Source organism: Phaseolus vulgaris, chromosome 7 (genome assembly GCF_051622355.1).
Source record: "Phaseolus vulgaris cultivar YP4 chromosome 7, ASM5162235v1, whole genome shotgun sequence".
NCBI classification, from domain to species: Eukaryota; Viridiplantae; Streptophyta; class Magnoliopsida; order Fabales; family Fabaceae; genus Phaseolus; species Phaseolus vulgaris.
In genome coordinates, this window is record NC_143504.1 from 59,117,691 (window position 1) to 59,140,786 (window position 23,096).

Sequence of the window (23,096 nt, forward strand, 5' to 3'; positions counted from 1 at the left end):
TTTTCACGCAAAGGAAAATGAATAATATAAAAATAATCGTTTTAGTATTTGTAACTTTAAAATTGTTTATTACCCTGTAGGATTTTATACTTGATAATTAAATTTTTTATTTATATAATAATTAAATAAGAAAAGTTTTTTAGTCAATGTCTTTGCACCAATTTTCATGTGAGTAAAAGAATTGTGAGAATTAGTCAGCAGACAGACGTTTTGTGAATCATATGATATGTCATTATTTAACTCCAGAATTTGGTGAGCCACGTGATTCAGTTATGTTATGTTTGCAACATTTTGCCTAACACTAGCAGACAAAAACGATTATGTTGGAAAAACAACTGGCTCTTTTGTTGATACTACTTTGCTGTGTTTCTTCTCATGTCCAAAATTGTCTTGGATTAGAAGATGGAATCAGCAGATCTCAATTCCCAAAAGGGTTCCTCTTCGGAGCATCCACTTCCTCCTACCAGGTAAATCTTTTACTTTACCTTTCCCTCCAAATTAACGTTGGAGTTACACAGGTTGCTTACTTTTCCTTTTCTGTTTCTGAAATACTTAAATGTTGGTGTTTTTATAATGGGGTTTTTCCTTTTTTTCTTCTCAACATAAAAGATTGAGGGAGCACCTCTTGAAGATGGCAAGGGGTTAAGCAACTGGGATGTTTTTAGTCATATTCCAGGTAAATTGTGTCGGTTGAATATGCAAAAAGTCTATCTTCATTTCTTGTTGTGCATAAAGTTATGAAATTATGATGATGAACCTGAATGATCATCATGGAATTTGATAAATTTTCAGGAAAGATAAGCAATGATGAGAATGGTGACATTGCAGATGATCATTATCATCTATATTCGGTAAATGTCAGCTTCATATTTTACCTGTTTTTGTTATAATATAGCATCGTTGACTTACTTAATCAGTGTCCTTCTTACTGACAGGAAGACATCAAGTTGATGTCCTCTCTTGGGATTAACGTGTATCGATTTTCTATTTCATGGACAAGGATTCTACCTAGTAAGTAATTAACAATAATACACGTATACAGTTCTTATGATCTTATCATAAAAAAATTTCTGATCAATTTGGTCTTCATTAACAGGAGGGATATATGGGGACATAAATCCAAGTGGAATAAAGTTCTACAACAAAATCATAGACAATCTGCTGCTTAGAGGTGAAGTAAAATTGCCCACGTTGTTCTTTATATTCTACAATAATGCTACTTTGTTTTGACTTCAGATTGATGGCATTCACTTTTGGCAAGGCACAAGAACTAACTCTCCTTAGAAAAGAAAACTACAGCTGTTTTATGGAACTTCATATTTAATATTTATGTTTATAACCGCATGACATTATCCTAAGTTGTACCTAAATCTGAAGATGGTGTGCTTATTCCAGGGATTGAACCATTTGTGACGATTCACCATCATGACTTGCCACAAGAACTGGAAGAACAATATGGTGGTTGGCTTAGTCCCCTGATACAGTAAATGCGCTGACCATACTATTTCAGCCCTATGATATAAATGCTAGAAATTTTGGAAATTTGCCACTTCTTCTAAGAAATTGTCCTCTAAGCTGATGAATTCCTCAGCATAACTGAAGCCTGAAACTTAAGCTAAGTTTACTGTAAAACTTTGATAACCGTGTATTCTTTTATTGTAGGAGAGATTTTGTTTACTTTGCTGAAATTTGTTTCAAGAGCTTTGGAGACAGGATTAAGTACTGGGCTACCATCAATGAACCAAATCTATTTGCAGACGCTGCCTTTATAAGAGGAATATATCCCCCTGGTCACTGCTCCCCACCTTTTGGAAATTGCTCTACTGGTAACTCTGATGTTGAGCCTCTTATTGCCATGCACAATATGTTACTTTCACATGCCAAGGCTGTTGAGTTGTACAGGAAGCATTTTCAGGTATTTGTAGTCACATTTTCTAGTTTAGGGGAGAAAGGATTAAAGGCTAAGATGGGCTTCTAATTGGTAAACTAATCCAGGAAAAGCAAGGTGGAATCATTGGCATTGTTGCTCATACCTTCATGTATGAACCTCTTAGAGATGAAGAATATGATAGACAAGCTGTGAAAAGAGTATTGGCTTTTGTTGTATCCTGGTAAGTTGTGTTAATAAGTACTATCATAAATTATTATGTGCTTTATTAATGAAAAGATTAGCAGCACAAGAAAATTCTGATATTTTGTAGGTGCTTAGATCCCTTGGTTTTTGGTGAGTACCCTGCTGAAATGCGCTCTATTCTTGGAAGCCTGTTGCCAAAATTCTCTCCTGAGGAGAAGAATCTCATAAAAGGAAGCTCTGACTTCATTGGCATCAATAACTATGGAACTCTTTATGCCAAGGACTGCTCCCTCTCTGCTTGTCCTCTAGGAGCAGATCGTCCCATAAAAGGCTTTGTAGAAACAACCGGAATAAGAGATGGCATTCCTATTGGTGATCAGGTTCTCCTCTGTCCTCCATCTGTTCAAACCATTGTGTTATACTGTTTACTTAAATGTTTGATAAAGGAGACATTCAACATAATCTGTGATACATTTTCTTTTGTTCAAGTAGACAGGAAACCCAAGGTTCTTTGTGGTTCCCAGTGGCCTGGAGAAGATTGTAGACTACATTAAGACAAGATACCATAACAGGCCCATGTATATTACAGAAAATGGTGAGCTAAAACTATATGCCTTTCATGATCTCATTTTCTCCCATTTTTTCATTTTCTTGGGTTGTTGCTTGCTTGACCAATGAATGAGTAATGTGATCTCAAACATTTTACCTTGCATCAAGGGACAAGGAACCTAAACTATTGACGGTTGTTTTTGTGAAGGTATTAGTTAATAACTTATGGATGACCACATGAAAATTGTTTCAGGATATTCATCACCACCCAAACCGGATGTGACAATGAATGATCTACTACAAGATTTCAAACGAGTAGATTATCATAAAGCTTACCTTGCAGCTCTACTTAGAGCCATAAGGTGAGTGATGGGGAATGGAATAGGAGTAGCAACATTGTTTAAGGCCTATTCTTAGTTACTTTGTTGACAAGGAGGGATTTTATTATGTGCAGGAAAGGTGCTGATGTAAGAGGATATATGATATGGTCATTGATGGACAACTTTGAATGGGCAAGTGGCTATGGCATCAGATATGGTCTTTATTATGTGAATAGAGACACTCTTGAGCGGATTCCCAAACTTTCTGTTCAATGGTTTTCTAGTTTCCTCAACAACACTATCAACACCAACAAACAAGACTTGAGTGAGCAATATGTTAGGAGCAAAGATGCAACAATGACTTCTGGTTTCAAAGTTATTTGAACTAGCTGGAATGCATGGATGCTAAACTAAGATAATTTTTCATGTTAGAATACCAGCAACATATTCTTTACGATATTTAATTGTTGATTGAAATTTGTTGGAATTTTACAAGTTCTGGAACTTGGAAGTTCCATAATTATCTTTCTATTTATAGCATGTTTTGTTGAAGAATATGAAGCCACAACCACAACATCAGCAAGCAAAAAGGGTCTTGTAGGAGAGACAAATTCACAAATTTGAACCACCATAGTGCAAATGTTTGAATTCATTGTTCAACCTAGACAATGTACTGCAAGCTCCTTCACAACTTTTATTTTTAAAACACTTTCAGTATCTTTTACCAAAATATGCTTGAAATCTCTTATATTCCAAAGAAATTAATGGTAGTTTTTGAAGTAGGAAGGATTTCTAAATGCATATTTTTCTGAGACAATTTAGTGTCTTTTTCTTGGCTAGCAGTATTTCTTCACCTTCAAGAAGAGAACGAAATTTTAATTAAAATAAATAAATAATACTTTTTAAACATATATATAGCATCAAGCTGGAATAGCTCAGTTGGTTAGAGCGTGTGGCTGTTAACCACAAGGTCGGAGGTTCAAGCCCGCCCTCCTTCTAGCGATTACCATTTTATTTTTCGTTTAATGGTTCAGCCAAATAATTATACACAAAACAATTTTGTTATAATTAAAAAGTAACTTTTTCTTAACGAAAAATTGTTTATTATTTTTCAAAATTTATATATATTTTTTTATCTTGATATAAAATTATTTTTTAAAATATAGTTTTTTTTTTTATTTCATTCTCTTTTCCATTTCCTTTAATGTAAACCAAAACAAATGGGAAATGTTTTGATAAGTTTATTGTGAAGCAAGTATTTGAAAATTGTATCAACACGTAATTTAATACAATATTTATCTTGACTAACATATGTTGATTTGCATTTGTATTAAAAATGATAATAGACAATGTTTATTGATATGAAAAGAATAATAATAATTAATATATTATAAATCTTTTTTACGCTATAATCCTTATGTTGATGTTATAGTTACTGTATGAATACTTGTTATTATACTGAAATATTAAGATTGACAATATATGTTATATGAAAAAGGTATATTTTACTTAATTGTTGAACCCTCTCTATGTGACAACTGAAATATTTCGAGTTCTAAATGAGGAGGTTTTTTTTTTTTTTTTTTTAATATGACAATAAATTTTATTTAAAGAATTTATTTTACTGTTTAAAGTTTATACACTAAAAATTTATTTATAATCCAAAATTTTAAATTCAAGTTACTTTTTAAAAATAAATTAATTAGGGCTTATTTTTTTTTTATAAATTATATGCGTCTTTATATTTTTAAATTGATGAATTTAATTTTGTTATTTTAAAAAATATTTGTATTTTCTTTAATTGGGCTTTCAGGCCCATTTACTAACTTAACTGGGCCTCTAATTTACTTATTGTCGCCAAAAAGAAATGTTCTCAGCATAAAATAAAACCCTAGTTTTTTACAGTAATTAGCCTAATATAGTTTTTCTACAGTTGAGAAATGTGATTAGGAAGAAGGTAATGGCTCACTATTCTCTTCAGCATTTGGAGAGGTAAGAGATGGTCCAGTAATTGTATTTTTTGTGGGTGGTGGTGGAATGTATTTACTATACACCTTATCTTTGTTTTGGCTCCACCATTCTTCTGCTTCTTGTTCATTGAATCTTCTTTTACTGCAAAACCCCCCAATAAATAAATAATTAGAGATGGTATTAAAGACACAAACAATTGAAATAAAAATCAATACCCTAATTAATAGTATAATATAGAGCATTATAATGTTTCAAAGTGTTAAACTACTGCCATCAAACTAAGTAGTAAGTTGAAAAATCAAAAACCAAATTAGCAAGAAGATAAGCCGGTTTTATGAGGTTGAGTGAGACTTAAAGTTCACTTCTTAATATGGTATCATAGTCATTCGAGTCTATCCTAACGAGTGTTTGTTGGACTTATCAAGTCACCCGCTATCGGGCTGTCATCCATAATATATTGTCTCGACATGAAGGAGTGTCAGAGATAAGCCGATTTTATGAGGTTGATTTAGACTTAAAGTTTACTTCTTAATAAGAAGCTTTATATATAATCATGGTAACATTTGCCTTTCTCATGCCAATATCCTAAAAGAAAAGAACTCTTTCTAAATCTATCTATCTAGTGACAAACGACAAAAAAAAAGTTGAGAAGCTATCAATACACATCACTACCTTCAGAACAGCAAACTGATATCATATAACATGATTGGTGGTCTGAATGGAAATAGAAGACCTTAAAAGATTTCAACTTCTAGTTACTATTTTAACCAAAAATATAAAATGTTACATGCAACCCCCACATTACGAAGCAGGATTTTAATGAAACTGGTAAAAAGAGATCAACATATACAATGACAAACATAATGACAGAGAATATGAGGAAATTGGTATGATAAGAAGTAGTTCTTGTACCTGAATCTAATTCGTTTGAAAACTTTGTAACCACTAGGTAGTACAACGAGGGTGACATAAACACCTGACTCAAATTGTTCAATGACTGATCTTTCTCCTTCTGTCACATGTATACTAGGGTCCCTTAATCTTGAAAATTTTCTTGAGGTTGCTGGAATCACTACTGTACTAGATGTAGATGAGTTGCTGATTTCTTCACAAGTTTTTTCTTCATCTGGGGATGGAACAACCCCAGAAGCATCATCATTTCCTTCCATTCTTCGCCCTTCTAGCTTTAAAGAGTTTTGTGGCTCAGACTCTAGGCTCAGTGAGGAGGAAGAAGGTTCCAAATGTTTTTCTTCATTAAGAAATTCTTCAGCTTGAGCATGCATGGTCCTCAAAGTATCATTGTCAGGAATCTCAGATTGCAAAGTCTCAATCACTTCCCTCAACTAAATAAACAAATGCAGAAGCAAGTTTAGCTTGATAAAAACTTCTCAACAAGCAATAAAGGAAAGCAGATAATATAAATCAACGAGATAAATATATTAAACATTTTGCATATGGTAAAATCAACTTGCCCACCTTAACTTTTTCATTAGTTTTTGCAGCTAACTTCTTCAAAAATCCCTATAGCTATAAACTTATAAGGGGCATTTGTTTGTTAGGAATCAAATACTTGTCTCAATTGAAAAGCTCTCATAAGCTAGAAGCTAATCTAAACCTTAGTATGATAAAGGCGTATTTGGACAAACTTCTCCAAAGGATTTTTAGGAAAAAAATATGCAGAAAAAAATAAAATTAACTTCTCCACAAGTCAATATTAGTTCATATACAAGTTAAAAATAAAAATTTAGAAAAATTCTGAGATAATTTCTACAAATTACCTCATGCATAAGCTAATTTTAACTTAAGGAGTTTTTTCGGAAAGTCCGTCCGAAAAGGCCCTAAACCATATTCTGATTAACTTCCTTTTCTTTTCCCATCATCTTCAAACATTAAGCTTATCATAACAAGCAATGAATTCAGTTAATCCAATTCATTACCAGTCAAGGTAAGTACATTGATGATTATCAGAAAAGAGATGAGTTATAAATTCTAATACCGTATCAGATTTTAATTTAAAACCAGTTGACACAAAGTAAATTGTCTAACTGATATTTAAGTCACACTTCAAGAATTGAGACAAATGATATTGGACTTCCCATCAATTCAAAAATACTGCTGCCGAAGGTCACAAGACTTGTAACAAATAACAAGTTCATCAACTTGATTTGAATATTCCTAGTGATTAGCTACTTGAAGATACACATAACTTGGTATATATTTGCTTGAAGGTGCAACTAGAAATGCTTCAAAGATTTCAGTCCCCCTACTAGTATGATTTTTCATTCCTGTTTCTTGACATTTTGGATAAAACATTGTTCCAAGGCTCAAGCAAGAATAATTTGAATAAACTTGAGTTCAACTGTTAAGTCAAAATATAGAATTATGATACCTTATCTGTCATGGACTTAATAAAATACTTTGCTTCTCTAAGCTTAGAAGATTCCTCTTCAATAATTTTCTGAAGCTCCTGAATCGTCATTTCTTGTGTGTCATTCTTCTGCTTCAAACATTTATTCTATGCAAGAAAAGAATCATACACAAATCTTATTAATTGGGACAAGTTCTTCTCGGAGAATAAAGAACATAGTGACTAAATATGAAAGTGGTATGAAGTATGAAATATACCTTGTTTTGCAATTTTGAGACTTCTTGATTGATATGATCATTTTTCTTCTTTAAATTATCAATAAGGCCTTTTGAAAATCCAGGGGAGGTAGAACGAGGTGGGCTTGGTGGTCTTTTTTGAGCATATGGTGAGATAATTCTTGGAGTTAGTGGAGGTGGAGGTTGAGGTTGAGTTGGCTGCATAAGAGGCTTGAAAAAATTCTGTGCAGAACTCAGCGAAATTGGAAATGCAATATCTTTCAATTGCAAAGTCGTAGGAATTTGAGATGCTCGGACAATGGAAGAAGTGTCATCTATATTTCCATGCTTAGTATTCCTAATCTCAAGATACTTTATTGGTTCTGTGATGGGAGGCAAGAGAACTCTGGAAGACTTGACCTCTCCCCGCTCAAATTTGTCCCTTCCATATACAGAACTTGCAGGACGACTAATTTCTTTAGTTAAAGTTGAAGCATTATCAGAACCTTTTAGCTTAGCATAACAAGCATCACACACACGATGTGGTTTGCTAGGTGTTGGAGCCAATGCTGCTTTGGAAGCCTTTTTTGAACTACAAGGATGGCAAAACACCAATCCACAATGATAGCAATTATGCCTTTTCCGGGTAAAACCAAATGGTTGTCGACAATCAGAGCAAACAGATTGGTCAACACCAGATAGCCATTTATGTAAGCATATGCAACATGTAAAGGTAGAGCCACATGAGATATTCCTAACATGTCTGTCTTTCAAGCCTTCGACCAAGGTTGGAGTTTTCTGGTCTTCTGTGTCTCCATGTCCAAGTCTTCCATTGGCACCTCTACCCCAAGTATATAGTTCACTTCTTGAAGTCAATACAGCAACATGATTTGCTCCGCATGCTATTTCCTCCACGAATTCACCTACCAACTTATCTCGGACTAGAACTGGGACTTTTCCATCAGAATTTGGATTTCCTAGTTGACCATATGCAGTGCCTCCCATTGTAAAAACATGACCAGATACAGTGAGTGCAACAGTCATAGTGTAGCCACATGCAATCTGGATAAAACTATAATCAGCAAGGGCAGCTACACAAGTTGGTTGAAGGTAGTTTTCCTTGTTGACATGACCCAAACGATACTGGTCACCATCACCCCATGTGAAGATCTTCTTGGATGAAAGGTTTGAAGCAGAAGAGTCCATAATCTCTATGATAGCTGCTGAATGCCACATTCCACATGCAACCTTAATAGCCTTGTGTCCACTCAATAATTGTACCTGCTTTGGATATGATACACACTCTCGATCTCCATGGCCTAATACACCAAATCTTCCATCACCAAAGGTGAACAATTTCCCATGGGAGGTTGCTAATGCTGAATGCCATGCGCCACATGCTACGGATACAACCTGATGTCCCTCTAAAGGGCCACACACCCTCTTTGGTACCCAGTAGCTAGCATCACTGCCATGACCAAGAAGTCCTGCACAAGTTGTAGCATCACCCCAGGTGAACAAGTCACCAGATAGAGACACGGCACATGAATGATATTCACCACATGCAACAAAAGTCACGTTGGTAATTGCTAGGGACTCAACAAGATGAGGTCGACCAAAATCTTTTTCACAGCCATGTCCGAGCCTTCCACAAGAGTCCTCTCCCCATGTAAAAACCTCACCTTGCCTTGTAACTAAAGCAATGTGACGAACACCGGGCCCGATCTGATTAACATCAAGAACAACATCAGATTCTAATGGCTTAGGAATCAACACATCAATCTTACCAGTAGTTTGACTCCCCAATCCATCAGATGAACTGCCATCTCCCCAAACCTCTCCCCATATAAAAACATCACCAAGAGATTCTATGTCATCTATTCCTGACCCCACACTACTTGAGTGGCTAATACTTGATATACTAATACGAGAACCATCTCCAACACTTGTCCTCAGAGGCATATTTGTATCGGATCTGGACCAAGACGTTGTAGATTCATGAGATACTGATTCAAAAGAAAACCTGCTACGGCCAATGCTTGATGCTAACTCTAGTGTTCCAGCAACAAAGTCAACACTATCCTGCAAAAGAGACTCAAAACAATTACTTCACTAAAATGCTCTAAAAACATAGGTGTTAAAAATAATACACACACATACAGCTTCAGCTTTAACAAGAATTTTAATGGTTTCCTCGACCAAGTAGTTAAAAATTTGATATTTGTTTCCATGACCAACTTAGATTTTCATCTATGAGAAATCGAAGGAATATATAGGAAATAGCAACTGTTATAAACTAAGATAAGTTGAAAATAAACTCTCATTTAAATAATTTCTTTAAACTCACATTGCTTAAATCACTTATTCCACGCCTAATAGGCTGTCCAGTGGAAATTAATGCCTTGAGGCTTGAAAACCATATCTCTACCTCTGCTTGGTCCTTGCAGATCTAACAATATGAAAAGGGGAAGCAACAGATTCAAAATTTATACAAAAGAAACAATTTTAAATTCAAAATGATTGTGTTTTCAGACCAGATCAAGTGATCGTTCCCCCTTCTTATAAATCAGTGAAAATGACAGATAATCCTTTTCAGGACGCAAGTATCTTCTAAAGACAGCCTGCAATGAAAAGGAAAACCATTATATATTTATCAGAGTGCTAATATAACCATGAATCTAGCCTTCAAAGACCAAACATATAACTCACTGTTCTCTGTCCAGGGAGGATGTGTGAAACATAAGCTAATTTTAGATTCTTTTCCTTTCCATGAGAAATCCAAATCAGTTTTGTTTCATCCTGCTAATACCATAATATGAAATCATTCATGAAGAGATATGAAATTCAATATATATGATACGCGTGTACCATTGTTTAGACAATGCTGAATTTTCTTCACCATAAATACTCACCGATGAGAGTCTGAAGGAACAAAATTTCGGCTTCCCTTTTCGACTATACTTTACTAACTGAGTGCCCTTCTTTAATGTAATGAACGCCTTCATAAAGAAACAAGACAAAAGATAAATTAAGTGGAGCACCGAAGCAGCATAATCTCTAGAGAATCATATCAGTGACAATTTCTATTCCAGAAAAAAAAAATCCTTAGTATTTTCCCCGATTAGATAAAGTGATTTTGATGGTTACTCAATCAAAAAACACTTGAAAGGAACAATATCATGACCATGTTCAATGAATGTTGTCTTCCCCATGCATCCATGGTTTTAGTAATTACTCAATTTTCATCTACTTCCATTCAATAAATGATTCAAGTTTTTCCTATCACATTGCCTGCATATATTTTTATTTTTTGACACCATATCATTGAAGGGCAATATCCACTAGTTTTGTTAATGACTAATCCCAACTGAAGAATCTGATTAACCATCTTTAATAGAATCTTTCCTTTCAACACATTTTTACATTTGCAGGGCTCAAACTCAAGACCTAAGGTAAAGAAATCGAGTCCAGTATCACTCGAACTAATGATCTGTTGGTTTGCCTGTATATATAAAACCAAGGCAACTCAGCATCCTTTTCATTGCTTTCTTTTGCTTATCTCCTACATCAACTACAATATTGTTCACCTTCTAATCAAGAGTACCAAGACTACTTTTCATATATAATGCATGAAATGTTTTTTACAAAATACTTTCCATACCCTGATTTTACCCTAACCTTTTATCCCTGAAATGAACCAAACTGTAAGCTATGAAGGCATGCCTTATCTCCAATTACACTTCTTCTATCCAGGGCAACCCATATACATTTTAACTAGAGTTCTATAATCAATACACCATAACAAAAGATTCCTCAATATTTCGATTATTCTTTTCATGATAACAACTTCGAAAATGAATACTCACTTGAAACAAACAAGCATAATCATGCCCAATGTGAAATATTTACATAAAATAACAGTTCTAATATTTTTCTGCTACAAACCAAACCAAACATTCTTTTAAATTTTTCAGACAAAAAGCTTAATTTGGAGGTGAAACTAACTTGCTCATCACGCTCAGAACTTCCATAGCTAGAAAGATCTGCCATTCCATCTGAAAGAAATTGTAAGGAAACCACAGAAGAGGACAGAGCTCAAGCGTCATGCTTTCTACTTAGGCCTCTCATCAAAGTCTCCGAAAACCTCAAGATGGAAATTTTCCCTCAGATATTGGACAATGTTAAAGGAAAACGAAGAATAATGGCAGTAGTGGCTGCACATGATATGTACTATAGAATCAGAATCAGAGAATGACCCACATGACGATTAATCATGCCACTGCCAAAAAGATTGAAATTTTGCAAAAGGGTGTGAGAAAGTTGCATCAACATGTGTGTGATCAGTTTCTGAGCAAAATTGGATTGAGCAATTGAGAGAGAGATGCGAAAGTTACGTAAAAGGAAAGGGAATGAGATATTGGCGCCCTTCTTAAACTGCTTCCATGTTCCCCAACTAAGGACATGTTTGGTTTTAAGTTCAAAATTTACTTTTAAAACTGAAAAAAAAAATAGCTAATTTTGGACTAATAGCGTTTATATCATTTTATTTTAATAGTTAAACCATTTTTCTTAAATAAAATAACCTTTGTAATATTTGACTTCATTTATTTTAAATTTAATTTCCTTTATGAAAAAATATTATATTGAATGAAATTTATAGAAAAAATAAATTAAAATCCTTTTTAAAAGATAAGATTTGCTTTTTATGAATAAATTCAATTTAACTTTGGGTTTTTTACATTTTTTTATTAATTTTAGTTTTTTTAAAAAAATTATTACAATTCTAGTAATATCGTGTAACATGTATTTAGATATTCCATGTCCTATGTTAGGTAATATGTTCGATACATTCCACCTTACAATTTAATCATGGCATGAATTTATTTATTTTTAAATATTTGAATTTAAAATTAAAAAGTCTACGATAATTTAAAAACGATGTAGTTCTAGTAATATCGTATAACATGAATTAAGATCCAAAAGTATGTAATTTATGTGTATTTCTTTTTTTTTTAAATTGTGTTAAAAGCATAGTAGAATTGTCATAAATTCAATAAATATTTTTTGAATTAGACAGTTCACCCGTGTCCGTGTTGTATGAGTGTCGATGTCCGATACGTATGTCTGACACGGACACACTATTTAAGAAAAGTGTTCGAACCTCGTTGAAATTTATCCATTTTAACGAAATGGTTGAAAAGTCCTTATTTTGAAAATAAAAATAAAAATTGTAACACAAAATGTGTAACACGTTTTAATAGAAAAATATAGAATAAATTTTTAGAATAATATCTGTTATGAGTATAAGAACATAATTTTGGAACACATGATAACATAGTTGAATGGTTGTATACGACAACCTAGTCTATTAGTTTTTATACTAACATGGCAAAGTGCTTTATTTTTATACATTTTTGAAGAAACTAAAAAAACTTATAAATGTATAAATTTACCTGTTGAAGATGCAAGGACTGACATTGCTGAAGACGTGAGAAGGCATGATGTATACAAAATGAACAGGAAGAAGAAGAAGTATTGAATCTGCATATTAGATTCAATATTGCAGATTATTATTAACTTTGCGTTTAATAAAGAAACACCCAATGTCTTTCTTAATTGAAAAAACTGTAAGGCCTGATAACATTTCTGTAGCTGAGGAAATGAATACATCAGTTTTTATAAATCCTAGTTTCATTGTATTGATTCAACATGCACTCAAGTTTTAATCATGACAAAAAGAATAGAGAGATGAATGAGGAACATGGTGAATGAATGGTGAACTTGAGAGGTAAAATAATCAAAGGATTGCAGGATCTTTGTATCTCTTGAAGATATCTTCAATATCTGCCATGACTGCTGCTGGTAAGGGTCTCTCAGTTGATGTAAAAGCATCAATGTCCTCTTTTAGCTGGTCCAGAGAGGTTGCACCAATAATTGAACTAGTCATGAATGGACGATCTCTTGCAAATCCAAGTGCAAGCTCAACAGGAGTTAGACCATGCTTTTTGGCCAACTCAAGATACTTTATAGTAGCTTCCTGAAATCCACAAAATCAAAATAGGGAGCTTCTTTAGTATTGTCATGTCACCATATTTCAGAACATAGTCTGAGACTTTATGGATAAATTTTGCTGCCAACAATTATAGAAGAAAATAAAAAGATAATATGAACTAAATTTCTCATATAAGATCAAATAAATGTATGTGCTTAACTTCTACAAAAGTTCTCTATTTAGCTTTTCCAAAACTTATGTGCATTAATTGATTTTAACTTATTGGTGGGTGCACTTTAGTTCATTTTCTCTTCTTTTCTACTTTTACATGTATTTGCAGAGAAGTTTATACAAACAGAACTAAACGCCTAATACAAGAGCTAGATGGTGTACCCGTGCCACTGATTTGTTATATCTTTCCATGTAACCGGGAAAGAGGTTCAACCTTCCTGCTTTTGCAGCTTCAGAGTTTATATCTATATATTTTCCTGTGAGTGATCCACCTCCAAGTGGGGAATAGGAGAGTAAGCCAATATTGCAATTCTTTGGATGACAAACTTCCACGAGATCAGCTGCAAAAAATTAAAGGAAGAGAGAATTTTAAAAAGCTTACAAAAGGGAAAAAATTACAATCCCACCCTCCAACTTAGAATCATATATGAACTTTTATCCTTAAATCATGTGACCATTTTTATAGTAAAGATCCAAGTTATCCCTTTCATCTTAGGTTCAAGTGCACTTATGACTCGAGCTCAACAAATTTGACCACTTCTGTTAATGTTGGATTGAAATGAAAGTTGGATGGAATGCCTAAAATGCTATAAAGACCATGTTACTCAGGTTCCTGTTACTCAGGTTAGAAGGACCAAAGGCCACATGACCAAAAGTTCAAGGGGCTAAATAGGAACTTTACAAGAAAAAAAATCCTTAGAAGCAAAAGTGAGTGCAATACTTTGTATCTTTTGGACTCTTTAGGAATAACAATGTATAAGGGCACTATGTGATTTGTAATGATCATTTAATAAAAATATTAAATTATCAAGGCATCAGAAAGTGAAATTTGAGAATAATTTAACCTCATAAAACTGGCTTGGCAAGTTAAGGTTTACATCATCCACCTATATATTATTATTTTGTCATATCTTTAGTTGAATTAGAATCTCTAACATACTCTTTACACCAAGGACTAGACATGTAAGACTAGGGGGAACCTGACAACTGATAACGTCCAACCAATTTGACTAAGATAGACTCCAATACCGTCTTAAGAAAATGGAATTTAAGTCTAACTTGACCTCATATATTATTATTTAGTCAGATTTTCCGTCGATGTGATGTGAGATCTCTAACACTTAATATTAGTTTAGGTAAAAGTTTATTTGATTTTGCTTCTTCTTTTTTTCTCTTCTAAATGTTCTCGGTGAGAAATCCATACAAGCCTTTGGCGAATGTCACAATCTCACCTTCAAAACGACATCTAACAAGCAAACTGTAGCTGTTTTGGATACTGACAATCTTTGGAAGGCCTTCAACTTTAGCTGCATGGACAAACTCCATCACTCCATAAGAAGTCTCATTTGAAACACCTATGTAGCGTACCTGTAATGCACACAGAAATCTCAAGAGACTGAATCCCAATCTCATGCATAAGAGAATAAACATGACATTGTGATCAGAAGAATAGAATTTCATGTTACAATTGGCACACATTTCTTGGAAAAGTATGCATAAGAGACAGTAAATCCTAGCTTGATTATGGGTTCATGCTTCCGACCGAGAGACATACAATTGTCTGTTTTTATTTACCGGCTTGTAACAGGATGAGACATTGGGCACATAACATAGCAAATTAATCTACAAAAATGGTATGGCCATCTCACCCTCTGCTCCAATCAAAACTTTTGAGAGACAAACAATTTATTCTACCCTTCCTCAACTTCATTTTCTCCGTAAAACATAACACTAAAATTAAGCAAAGAAAGTTACAACTTACAAGCAAATATCAATAATTTCAGTTGGAATAAATAGGCACTACCAGAAAAGCTAAAGTATAAAGTGAATTGATAGACATCAGTCACCTTTCCTTCATTGATAAGTTCTTGAAAGGCTTGCAACTGCTCAACAAATGGCACACTGGGTCTCCATTTGGAAGGATCATAATAAAATTCACCAAATAGTGCAACATATCGATCTGGCCTATAATGAAGCAGTACACCGTATATTAAAAAATCAATAGTTCAAAATCTTTTAGCTTTCAGTTTCAAGATGCAAATAGGGGAATGCTTGCAACTTTTTTATCACACAAATACACAAACACATAACACTTCTGTCAATATTGATAATAAAGATCACATTCTAGGTCAAGTACATGGAGGTGAAACTAGGACAAGTCTGACCCTATATCACTACTAACTAACAAAGATTCCTAAAATAATAAGAATCATAATATTTTAACAATGAAAACTATAAACAAGTTTCCCACTGATCTACACAAGTTTAAATTACATACACAACTAATAAAGTAACAAAAAAGATAAGTGAGACGCTGATGTTTAAGCTGTGTAAACTCACCAGTGAATTTGCAGCAAATCAATATAGTCAGTGCCAAGGCGCTTAAGGCTTTTTTCCACACTTTCTCTGATATTTTCAGCATCAACTCGCAAAACATTTGCATTCTCACGCAAGTAACTCGACCTCTCAGAATAACCACATACTTTTGTAGCCAAAATAATCTATTCACAGAGATGTTACACAAATGGTTTCAAATTCTTAAGAGTAGACTCAGTAAAAACCATCCAAAACAGTTGAAAGCCAAATCTCAGGGCATATACGGCAAAACTATAATGCACTGATACCATAAGTGTATCGGATGATATGCGTATCCGTCAATATGCTAATAACAAGATTCGATAGATACATGACAGATACAGATTTAAAAATATATAAAATTAGTTAAAACATAATAAATATATAATTTCAATTACACGGATCTAAATTAAAATCACATTTCTTAGACATTGATAAAATAAATAAAAAATTATAAATTATAGTTGTCATAAAATTATTAGTACTTCATAGATTGGATACTTCATCAATAGATAATGAATTTTAGAGGGTCGGAAACAAATATGTGACACAGATTGAAGTATCAGGACATCATAGTGGCAAATCAAGCAAAGTTAAAATTTATTTCAATGAGCATTTTTTTCTCAATGCAAAAGCGACTTAACAAAAGCTCCATACGTTTGCAAACAAGACAGTCTAACTTTAGTAGCATTGTTTCACATTGAAAGTAATCATGAACTTTGAAGAAACCTTGTATCCAAAGCAGCATAAACAGAGTTGAGAAATGAGCATTCAATACCTTGTCACGAGGTTGAGACTTGAGCCAACTACCAATATAGAGATCAGTTTTTCCTTGTGTCTCTTTCTTCATTGGAATGGGGTACTGCAATCAAATACCAACGGCTCATTATTCAATAGCAATGAATGGTAATGATCAGATCATTATGCAATCAAATAGTGAATCTTGCATAATATCAAAACATCATATCATATTTGAAAAATACTAAATTAACTAACTATGTGATAGATGGTAAGAGTTAATCCGGGTCATATAATCATACATTATAGTTAAAATTATTTTAATCTTGATTATCCATTTGATTATATGGTTTAGATTTGCTCTTCTCACGCTACCTGGTATGTGAGATGGTTTCAAAAAATTTTAAAAAATTACTTAAGTAGTCCTAAAATTTCATGTTAAGTAATCCTTCCAATATTACAACATCCATAAGATTTGTTGCAAAGCCCCTTAGGTAGTTGTTATCTCTAGCTTGCCTTAATTGTGACCTCTTTGGAATTGTCTTAATTATAACATGAATTAGAGATATGACTTAATTGAAGTTTACAAAGCTTGGACAATCTCATTTTACATCCAAATTCTAAGAAAAATCATCTCTAAAATCCATCAACTTGACGAAAATTCATTTGGGCAGTTTGGCTTCCATAAGTTTCTAACCTTTCCTCTCCTACACACACTCCATGCAATCATATTTTTACAGTAATTGATTTCTTTAACACTGTTCTAATTTATAAATCAATTAAATGGAAACAAACAACAACAACAAAATCGAAACATTTCAGCAACATCATGGCAAATGCAGATGAAGATTGGAAGAACAAAACTCACAGCCTCAGCAGTATCGAGAGCGTTAATGCCGCGCTCAAACGCGTACCCAAGAATGTCGTGAGCTTCTTTCTCCGTGTTTTGCTCCCCAAAGGTCATCTGAAGTCAACAACGTCGTACCAACCAAAATGAAAACGAACAAACGAATAACGATAACAATAACAATCTTGTTCCCTTTTTCGAAAGTACGAGAAAGGATGACTTACAGTACCAAGAGTGATTTCGCTGATATTGAGGTCGGAGTCTCCTAGGTTCCTGTACTGCAACGGGTTGTTGTTGAGGGCACAGAACAGAGGCCAAACGCTTGCAGTGCTCTTCTTCTTAGTGTTTCTTGGAAGAGTGAAAGAGTGAGTGAGAGACAATGGTAGTTTGAGAGGGTGAGAAAGAAAATGGTGTTGGCATGAAGAAGAAGAAGAAGAAGCATTGAAGGAACACAGAGAAGCCATGTTTGGGCTTATCCTTTTCACACACTCTCTGCTCACACTGAGGCAGAGATATAAATTATATATACTTTTAATTTAAAATAATTATTCTATACCATATATAGAGAATTTCTCACTATAATAGTTTTTTATGTACATAATTTTTTTTCTAACTCTATTTTTATTTATAATATTTCATTTTATTAATATAATAAAAGTATTTTATCATTTCATAATCTATCTATATATAAAAAGATTTTTCATTATAACTATTTTTTATATCAATTTTTTATCATTCTATTCTATTTATTATATTTCATTTTATTACTATAATAGAATATTTTATCATTTTATATAAATTATTTTTTATTTTTTAAATTAATATTAATATTAACAGACAATTTTTATATACAAACTAATTTTTTACTTTTTTCTTAATTCCTAATTTTATAAAATAGAATAGTTTTCATGGAGATTTTTTTTCATCAGTAATTTGTGTATAAATTTTTTACCTTTTTTTATCCTTATAATCAATAATTCTGATGGAAAAAAATGTTTTTATACTATAATTATAATAATTAATTAAATGAAATATTTGTATACATATTTTATTATAATTATTTTACTTCTAATATTTTTGGAAAAAAAATCATCATCAATCTTTTTATTTATATTAATTATTTTTTATCATCATCAAAAAATTAAACATTCAACACAAGAGATTCTGTGTGTTTCACTGAATAGGTTTTTTTTTAATATCTTTTTTGTTCATTTGAAATATTAGTAATTCGATATTTGTTATTAATGTTTTGTTGATGAAGGTAATATCACACTAAAAAATGTTAAGTCAATAAGATATATATATAACCTCAAGTGTTTCGTAAAATAATAGATTTCACCTATTACATTGTCATTTAATAAAAATAATAGTGAAAACTAAAATAGAAAAAAAAAAACATTACAGAACGAAACAAATTGAAAAGGTTTTCAAAGATTAACATAATAAAACCAATATATTACGGAGACCATAAAAATATTATATAATATAATTTCAACAATTATAATTTGATAGAGTGGAATTTATTAAAAAAAACACAAAATTTTAGGAAAATTGTTCTATGTAATAGTTTTTTCTCGTTTTTTAAATTTTTACTAAATTTTAATCAATAAATTATTTTTATATTTTCAAAATATTAAATTTTTTCGTTTAATTCTTTTTTATAAATTTTAGGTATGGTGAAAAAAAATATATAGGTGAATTTTTATACTAAATTTAGTGATAAGATGAGACATTCAATGAGTGACTTTTTTTACTTGCAATGCTATTTGTAATAGATAAATTGATTTTCCAAATTTTGTTAGACTCTTTTAAAAAACATTTCAGAATTTATGGTTACTTTTTTATTTTCATTTTTTCAATGAGATCAACTAAAGTTATTTATGTGATCCCAAATAAATACTTCTCTCCTCTTAGTTTTTTCTCACTTATCTTGTCTTTTGCCTCTTTAATCCTCTATTCTATTTCTTTCTTCTAATTTTATGACCTATTTCACCTTATTAAGTTTTCAAGTAAGATCTCTTATTCTTTATTTATTTATTTTTAAATTTGATCATCAAAATTTAAGGGGTTAGTTGAGAAAAGTGATCATCTCACTTTTTTCTCCTGTATACTAAAGTTTGATTATATTACGATGCTTTATGTTAAGTCCCATATTTTGAGTTTATCATACCTAACATCAAATTTTAAAAGGTTGCTTGAAATGCGAGCAATTCAGGTAAGAAAAGTTGTATATAACCTTAAGATAGTTGATTTAGACAATAAGTTAATATAGTAACTGTATTATTATGCATGTTAAGATATAAAGTTAGTTAAACTGAAATTGATAATGGCTTGATGAGTATATGAGTTTGAATAGTTGAGATTGTGTTGAAATGATTGAATGATGATGTTTGAACGAATTTTAGTATGGATATATATTTTTTAAAATGTTTAGAAGTTGTATGGATATTGGGTTGTTTTTAAATTATTAAAAAAAATCTTTCTCATTATTTTCTTTTCTTGTATATTCGATGAATTTGATTATATATGATCTATTATTCAATTGAATTGTGAATTTTTAACTAATATGGATTAGTGTAAATGATAGAATTAATGCGTATGAGTTTGAGATATTCGTGTAATTAATTTTAGAATTCTTAACTGATGTACGATCAATTGAATAGTGTAATCTCTAAATGATATAGATTGGTGTGAATGATGGAAGGTGTCTGAAATTGAAATATATGTGTAATTAATTTGAAAAATCTTAAATGATGTATGAGAGTGATTGATATATTTGTATGTGAATAATATGTATTATATGTTGTATGTGAATGATAAGAGCTTGTATGGACTTTACGTCATAAATTTAGTATAATGCATGAGATATTGTGTATTAATACATTAAGTATGGAAAGTACATATCTTAACAAAGATCATTTAACTTCATCAATGATCTAAGTCGTATAGACTACGATATTAGTTGGTGGGTTGCTGATGAGAAAATTTACAAAGTATTGAATGTCTGAACTTATCATAATATTTTCTCTTATATTCATGTGTAAATCTAAATCTTGAATATTTTATAAATGATAGTATAAGATAAGGACATAGTTAACAAGTTTCGGTGTTGTCTCTAATGAAAAGTGTTAAACACAAATACAAAAAAGAAATAGGATTGAAATATTTTATTATTTGAGGAGAGAAAACATTGAAAAACATATGCTGAATTGGAAAAAATATGTATTATATCAACTAAAATAAAAAATAACATAATAAATAAATTATTATAACAATTGTACACTAAATAAATATAATAAACACTTATTATATTAATTCTAATTTTAATTTATACAATAAACCATAAACCTTAACCATTTTTAACATAAAAAAATAATGAACTTTGTTAATTAATTTATTATTGTATAGTTTGGCATCATGCATGTCAATTCAATCCATAACATCACCATTTGGTATGTTTTTGGAATCCCTTAACGGCATCCATCAATTCATCATTATTGAAACACGTAATTGTGCATTGTTTTCAATTTAATTTATTTATCAAATATATAAGTAATAATATATTACTATCTCTAGTATACATACAGAAAAACAAATACCTAATTTATTAAATATATAAATAATACATTTAATAACATTATTCATAAATTAATAAATTAAGAAATAAGTTTGTATGATTTATATTCTTGACAATTTTTCATGAAATTTATAAGTATCTTTTTGACAGATTTAATATTTTTTTTATACATTTTATAAACCTGGCACATTTTTATTGAATTCTTATAAAAAAAATTGTTTTATCAAGTATTTAAAATGTTTTTTTTTAATTTTAATCAAATACTTTTTATTTGATTTTTGACATCGAAAGATGACTAGTTGTTACTCTAGTTTTATTTTCTTTAATCCATTGATGAATACATTCATTTCCTTTTCAAAAATAAATTTACCAACAAGTTTGGAAAAATTGAGCAAATTGAATAGCAAGTTAAAAATAAGAAGACAAAGATAATAATTATATAATTTTATTGGCATTATAAAATCAAATCGTAATTATACTATGCAACTTGACATCTCATTTAGACTGACAGATCAAGTAACAACAATCATCTGCCATCATAGGAAAAAAATATTATTAAAAAAAATACAAAAATATGAGAGGACTAGATCAAAACTCACATGTTAACAAAAACGATACATAGGTAGACTATATTTATTCATAAAGAATTCTAAAAAAAGACTAGATGAAAATCTATTATACCGATAAATTTATAAATTACTTCAAATTTAATTAAACTTAAATTTTTTATATGTTTGTTATAATCAAAATAATAGTTTAAAAAAGTTACAAAGTCTAACCTAATAAATAAAATAAAATGCAATTTTTTTGCAGTCACTTCAAAATAATGAAGTGGTGGGTGGTGTTATAGTTGTGTGAGAAATGATCGTGTATCCTTGTCTACCTACAATAAGTCAAATCTATATCCAAAATGTTAGCTTGTTCATATAGGAAATGCTCACTATGGAAACCCTTTATCATGGATCAATCACTCTAATCTATTCAAGTATTGGAAGATTCATCACATGAAACTACTTAACATTTCCAACCATGTTTGTTATGTCAATAGTTTATATTATATTAATGGAATCTCTATTCTTTTCAAGAATATAAATGTGAAATAATTAAGTTAAAAAGAAGGGGCTAAATAAACCAAATCACTTGGTTTTTTATTGGTTTTAATGTAAAAGAAATTGAGGAAGTGGAAGAGAGAAAAAAATTGAAAATTTGGTGAAAATATATTGTTTAATTGAAGTGAAATATAATAGCTTTTGTAGTAATACATTTTTAATAATATATGAGTATGATCAAAATCTCATTTTATAAGTCAGTTTCATAAAGTTGAATTAGACTTAAAATCCACTTTTTAATATAGTATCATAGTCATTTGAAGTTTATTCTAGCAAAAATTGGTTTGACTCATCAGATCACCCACTATCAAGATCATTATCAGACCGTCCATTAGATAGTCATGCTTGATAGTCTTGATATGGGTAGAGTGTTGAAGATTTCAGATCGACTAAAGATAAGACATTTCACAATATATAAGTGAGAAATATAAATGTACATATGTTTGGTTTGAATGAAAAAAGAAGAAGAAAGGAAGCAAAATAAATTAAATCTACAATTTTTTCATAAAAAATAAAAGTAAATTAATGGAGATCCCAACAAATACTCATTAGGATAAGATCAAAATGGCTCTGATACAATATTACGAAGTGAACTTTAAATCTAATTCAACCTCATTAAACCAGCTCATAGGATTGAGGATTGCACCCATTTATATACAACGAAATGTCCTTATCTATAGTCGATGTGGATATCCATCATAAATTTATCTCTACTTCGTGTATGAATTAATGTAAAATATTGTAATTGAT

The 23,096-nt window shown here is 31.3% G+C and overlaps 3 protein-coding genes and 1 non-coding gene across 6 annotated transcripts; 2 read left to right on the forward strand and 2 right to left on the reverse strand.

Moving 5' to 3' along the window:
• The first annotated feature begins 168 nt into the window (after positions 1-168).
• LOC137827499 (beta-glucosidase 18) lies at positions 169-3,483 on the forward strand. 2 transcript variants are annotated; one of them, XM_068633660.2, is made up of 12 exons: positions 169-467; positions 610-676; positions 793-851; positions 936-1,011; positions 1,097-1,171; positions 1,396-1,483; positions 1,663-1,915; positions 1,996-2,111; positions 2,202-2,454; positions 2,567-2,669; positions 2,877-2,985; positions 3,078-3,483. In XM_068633660.2, the coding sequence occupies exons 1-12, from the start codon at positions 321-323 to the stop codon at positions 3,325-3,327; spliced, it is 1,596 nt and encodes a 531-aa protein (XP_068489761.1). In that variant the 5' UTR covers positions 169-320; the 3' UTR covers positions 3,328-3,483. The 2 variants fall into 2 exon arrangements, 1 of the variants encoding a protein (XP_068489761.1); XR_016523299.1 differs by having other exon boundaries at positions 238-467; positions 2,210-2,454.
• A 384-nt stretch (positions 3,484-3,867) lies between these two features.
• On the forward strand, positions 3,868-3,945 carry TRNAN-GUU (transfer RNA asparagine (anticodon GUU)). The gene has a single exon. It is a non-coding gene; the product is annotated as a tRNA-Asn (tRNA).
• An 830-nt stretch (positions 3,946-4,775) lies between these two features.
• LOC137827506 (PH, RCC1 and FYVE domains-containing protein 1) lies at positions 4,776-11,995 on the reverse strand. Of its 2 annotated transcripts, none has more exons than XM_068633668.1 (9): positions 11,503-11,995; positions 10,410-10,496; positions 10,207-10,299; positions 10,032-10,118; positions 9,845-9,946; positions 7,540-9,579; positions 7,304-7,429; positions 5,827-6,257; positions 4,776-5,055 (listed from the first exon to the last, which is right to left on the reverse strand). In XM_068633668.1, the coding sequence occupies exons 1-9, from the start codon at positions 11,545-11,547 to the stop codon at positions 4,890-4,892; spliced, it is 3,177 nt and encodes a 1,058-aa protein (XP_068489769.1). In that variant the 5' UTR covers positions 11,548-11,995; the 3' UTR covers positions 4,776-4,889. The 2 variants fall into 2 exon arrangements, with proteins under 2 accessions (XP_068489769.1, XP_068489770.1); XM_068633669.1 differs by having other exon boundaries at positions 10,207-10,296; positions 11,503-11,964.
• A 1,026-nt stretch (positions 11,996-13,021) lies between these two features.
• Positions 13,022-18,171, reverse strand: LOC137827500 (uncharacterized). Its single transcript, XM_068633661.2, has 8 exons — positions 17,885-18,171; positions 17,682-17,777; positions 16,854-16,937; positions 16,061-16,221; positions 15,568-15,685; positions 14,953-15,088; positions 13,883-14,061; positions 13,022-13,534 (listed from the first exon to the last, which is right to left on the reverse strand). Exons 1-8 carry the CDS (start codon positions 18,122-18,124, stop codon positions 13,295-13,297), a joined length of 1,254 nt encoding a protein of 417 aa, XP_068489762.1. The 5' UTR covers positions 18,125-18,171; the 3' UTR covers positions 13,022-13,294.
• Between the last annotated feature and the right edge of the window lie 4,925 nt (positions 18,172-23,096).